Genomic DNA, 4,800 nt, shown 5'->3' with positions numbered 1-4,800 from the left:
CTGCTGTGTCTGTATTTTTTTATTCTGCTACTAATTGTGGTTGCTGTGCTGAGCCAGCCCGTTACTAACCATGCAGTGTTTCTCCCTTTCCTGTCTCTTCCAGGACTGTCATGTAAATATCCACTTCTTCAAGGTAGTTTTCTCCTTGGTGTTCTCCTACACACAACTCCCTTTACCAGCATCTGAAGTTTATTAAGTTTAATTTCATTCTCACCATCTTTTAAGGATGCACTTGTTTTTTTCCCACTTCAAGCTTTTCTAATGGATAAAAAAAAATAAGAATTGAAGTACGAATTTTCCACAATTTGTCATAAAGTGATCCCCAGATTAGAATTTTACTACAAAAAAAAATGAGTGATCAAACCTGAGCAGATGCAACATGCCTTTCTCTTTGAGGGAATTACTTAAATGAGTGCCACCTTCTCGTGGAAAATGGAAAAAGGTGCATCTTTAATTTGAAAGACATTCATGGAACCTTAAGTGACTTTCACAGATAAAATAATGCTCGTGGTCACTGTATTTTTAAATAGATAAATTTAGGTAATAGAGCATGCATGTTTTATGATTGAACATAGTGCATCTCTTCCTGAATGTTATTTGGAGTATGCTATATTGTAAGAGATATTACCCATGTGCACAGATGCTCTGATACCTGAAGTACCAATTCACCTGTTTATTTCTCATTTTGCTCCTTTCACTACTTCCCACATCACTGAGTTACTCCCATAAAAGTTACACCTCAGCATTGAGCACATACATGTGTTTTGTTTATATTTGCATGTATCTCTAACAAATGATCTTGCTTTATTAGGGCAAAGGCCACTGGCACAAACCACACTTTCAGTTTCATACATTGGCTAAGTTACAATTTAAATTAAAATTTGAAGCTCCTTTGTTTTAAATTGTTCTAAGACTCTTAAGATTATTGGAGCCATTATCATCTTCAAATAGTATTTTTACAACTGAAGTTGACCTGGAGCACTTTACATTATCACTCAAGGCTTAAAATACTTTAATTAAAAAAACAAATGTTTTTTTTTAAGAGTGGTTTATATTATCAATGCATGATTTTAACAAATGTTCTAACACTGAACCAGAAAGATCACATTATTTACTTTTTCTTAACTTTGATTCTGTGTCTCAGAAAAGCGTGTACAGAAGAGAACTGCCCTTCCTCAATCCTTTACACCTCTTCATATTTTAAAATAAAATCATATGGTGGTTTCATTGGTGAAACTTGTCTCATTTTTAAACAAGAGCAAAAGTCACCCTGACAAAATGCATCTGGAATAAATAGGAAATTTTGTCACCTCATTGTAAAATCCAGACCTTGAAGAGCACTGATACAAGCTGACAAAAGTCCTTGGTTAATTCACGTTTCCACCACAGGAGTGCACCCAGAAAAAGTACTGAAGAATTTCCCACAGCTGCTGCTTCACAGGCAAAATTCATGTTTAGTCCTGGTGGATTATAAACATGAATTCCAACGGAGAAAGCTGGCACTCTGTTTCTATGGGGACACTCTGGAATTCAGGGGTTTTCATGGAAAAAATGCTTCCTTGTTTATCATCTGTGTTTTCTCACTAAATCACTACAAATCCTCATTCCCCTGCTGCTGGCAGTGACAGTGAGCCCTGAGCTCAGCTCAGGAGCATTCCTGGGAGGATCCAGGAGATCCCTGTGCCGGGAGTGTGTCTTTGGGAATGACCTGTGGGGAATCACTTCATGTAGAGCTGCTGGGGAGGTTTTATGCCCAAGTTTGCAGGATTGGAACTGAAAGGAAGCAGCAGGAGAAAGTGAAGGAGGAAGAGCTGCATTCCTGAGGATAACCCAACAATTCTGAGCTAGAAACCAGTAAATGTACAAAAATTAATTTATCATAGCAGTTGGGAGATGTTGTGAATACTTGCTTATGGAATAATCAGACACCGGGATAGGTCACACACCTATCCTGCTTTTTTCCCACTGCAAAGTGTGTATTTAAATAGATTATTTCTCAGCGTCATGCAGAAAACACCTTCATCTATGTGTATGTGTGTGTGTGAGAGAGAGAGAGAGAAATCATTCAGAGCGCATTAAGAATTGGATACAGAATCCCAAGGTTTTAAAATCAGTCATGGTCTGCAGCTTTGCGCGGCTGGCGGGGTTTGATTGCAGGGATTTGCTCTAAGATCAGGGAGAACTGAAGTCCTTAAAAATTCTTTTAGAACAGAATTTTTTTTTCCTTTATCAAAATGAGTTTTAGGCTTGAAAGCAAATTCCACACTCTAGATTTTTTTATTATTGAAAACTAGCAGTAATTTGCATAATTAAAGAATGAAGGAGCATATAGAAAAGCAGTTCTTCTTTTGGCACTTAGGGATTCGCTGTTGTAGCATCCTATTTGCTTTTGGGGATTTTTATTACCACTACCCACGGGAGTGGGTAGTGGTAATAAATTCTTCTGCAAGAATTCTTGAATATTATTCCTAGGCAGCCTCTTTAATTACATTTCATCTCGTTAGGCACTGCTCTGTTGCAGGGGAGGGAGTGTTTGGCAATAAAGGCAGAAAACAAAGTGGACTCAGGTGGCCGCAGGATTATTAAACAGATTAAACATGTTGACAGTGCCAAATGGGGAACTGGAAACTCTTCCCTCTCTGGATTTCACAGCTCACAGACAGACATCATTGTCCAGGGCAATATCCCCTGAAACTCCTGAGGACAGATGTCCAATGTCTTTCATAGTAATTTGACTTTGCTGTCTCCATTTTCTAGGGAGTATAGTTTACCTTCACCCTGTGCTTGGCACATTTGGGAATATTGTAGAAATCATGTGTTCAGGTTCTTCATACAGTTCTAACGTCTATGCAGCAAAACAAAAAAAAGAAAAATAATTGAATAGGGAATGTTGTTATAAACCCCACAAAAGGTCTGTTGAGATGCTCCAGAATATATTAAACTGTTGTCTTGTCCTTTCAGATTCCCTTTTTTCCCTTTATCCTAAATAAAGTTGTGCTTGAGAAAATAATTCCTCCTCAGAGTGAGAAACCACAAGAGGTCACCAAAGAACAGGGAAAAGCTCCCAGAGCTGAGCTGGCTCCAGCAAAAGGTCTGAAAAGAAGGAAATCATCCACATTGTTTGTGTGTATATATATTTAGAAAGATACAAACCCGTTAAATTAAACCATTTTTTCAGTAAAATTCAGTATAACATTTTGCACACAGCCCTTTATTCAAGTTTTATAATTGGCACTGATGATAATTTTTCCTCTAATTAAAATATTTTATAATTTCAGGTGTAAAAACAAGTACTGCTCTGCTCACCTTGGGATTGCTTGGCCCAACACTTTGGTGGCTTCAGGAGTGGGGTTCCCGTGTCCTTGGACAAGCTTTCTGCAAAAGGCATTTTTAATCCTTTCCATATACAGCACAAATATTTGTTTCAGGAAAATCTTCCAAATAAATTTACTGTTAGTCATTAACAGGGTAAATATTAAATAATTTTAAGAGGAGGAGGAGAGGAAATGAAGGGAAAAGCAAACTAAAGACATAAAGTAGTTGGTATTTTACTCCCAGGAAGAGTTTTATCACCCACCTCATTTACATCTTTATGAAACATCCCATTTGCCTTGATGCCTTTTTGCTAGCAATGGGAATGATATGAATTTTTTCCCAGCTCTTTTCTCAATAACTATTTTAGCCATTGAAAGAAAAATGCATTTTCTTTTTTATATATTACATTTTTTACTAATTACATCATAGTTTGCCATTGTGACATTTCCGTCACGAAAATGAATCTGAGAGTGCTGATGATCAGTTTTTGCTTATTTACATCTCTTCACTGTTCCCCTTGCTGCAGGGAAGTGTTGCTGCAGTGTAAAGTCACCAAGGAATGACTGAAATCCATGTGTGAACCTCATGAATCCTTGATGGTGTCCCTGGTACAGGGCACCTCCCTGGTTTCCAACAAAACTCTGCTGATGAATTGTAAGCTGGCCCTAGGTTATGGCATTAAGATTGGACCTCTGTCTAGTGAAGCATTAGGTCTTGCTGGGGCTTAGAAATGGACTCTCCTCGTTTCAAATTCTCAACATCCTGGTAACTAAGTTGTAGAAACTAGGAAATTGATAGTCTATCGTAGCATCTATAATTACATGGAAATGGAAATGCAATAATGGAACAAACAAGCTGCCACAATGACAGAGAACATTTCACTGAATGGGAGGGCTTTTTGTCCAGATTTTGACTTGAAATTTATTGGATTTATTGGCTTTATTAAAGGCTTGCTAATGGCTCAACACACTGATCAAAGTCCCCACTTTTTGTGTACATGACTGGAAACCTGAATGGGTCCTTCCTTGAGACTTGGATAAACCATTATTATTTCAGTCTTTCCATCCTTAGTATCAGCTTTGCTGTTTCTGTCAGTGACATCTTCTATGGTTTGTCTGAGATCTGAGCTACTCTGATGCTTCTTGTGCAGGGTCCAGGTAGCGCAGGCAGAACTGAGCATTAATTTCAAACCGCAGCCCCCTGGGCCGAAGCAGTGAAGCTGGAATTTTACTGTTCAGGCTCTTCCTTCCTCACTTCTCACCATCCATTTTGCCGTTTTTGTAAGTGATATGCAGAGTGTTACCTGCCCTGGCTTTGGGTTAATTTAAGAATTAGGAGCAGAAACCTTGGCTCAAGGTGTGGCAGTGTGAGATGGCTGATTCCATCACACAGGGACATCTGAAGAGCAAAGAACTGCTGGTTGCAATGTGTGAAGCAGGGACTTTGTTATCATTTTTAGAGGGATTAAGTCATGGCAAGGAGACA

General features: G+C 38.5%; 1 protein-coding gene across 1 annotated transcript in view; it reads left to right on the top strand.

Moving 5' to 3' along the window:
• The window catches only part of PRKCA (protein kinase C alpha), a gene marked incomplete at its 5' end in the record, with an annotated part of 146,259 nt that overhangs the window by 113,460 nt on the left and 27,999 nt on the right, over nt 1-4,800 (top strand). Inside the window, one exon of the mRNA XM_017740749.1 lies at nt 104-133. Within this exon, the coding sequence (XP_017596238.1) occupies nt 104-133 (30 nt within the window). The remainder of the gene's footprint in view (nt 1-103; nt 134-4,800) is intronic.

This window comes from Corvus brachyrhynchos, unplaced genomic scaffold (genome assembly GCF_000691975.1).
Source record: "Corvus brachyrhynchos isolate BGI_N302 unplaced genomic scaffold, ASM69197v1 scaffold218, whole genome shotgun sequence".
Taxonomy (NCBI): domain Eukaryota; kingdom Metazoa; phylum Chordata; class Aves; order Passeriformes; family Corvidae; genus Corvus; species Corvus brachyrhynchos.
This window is presented reverse-complemented; position numbering and strand designations above follow the sequence as displayed.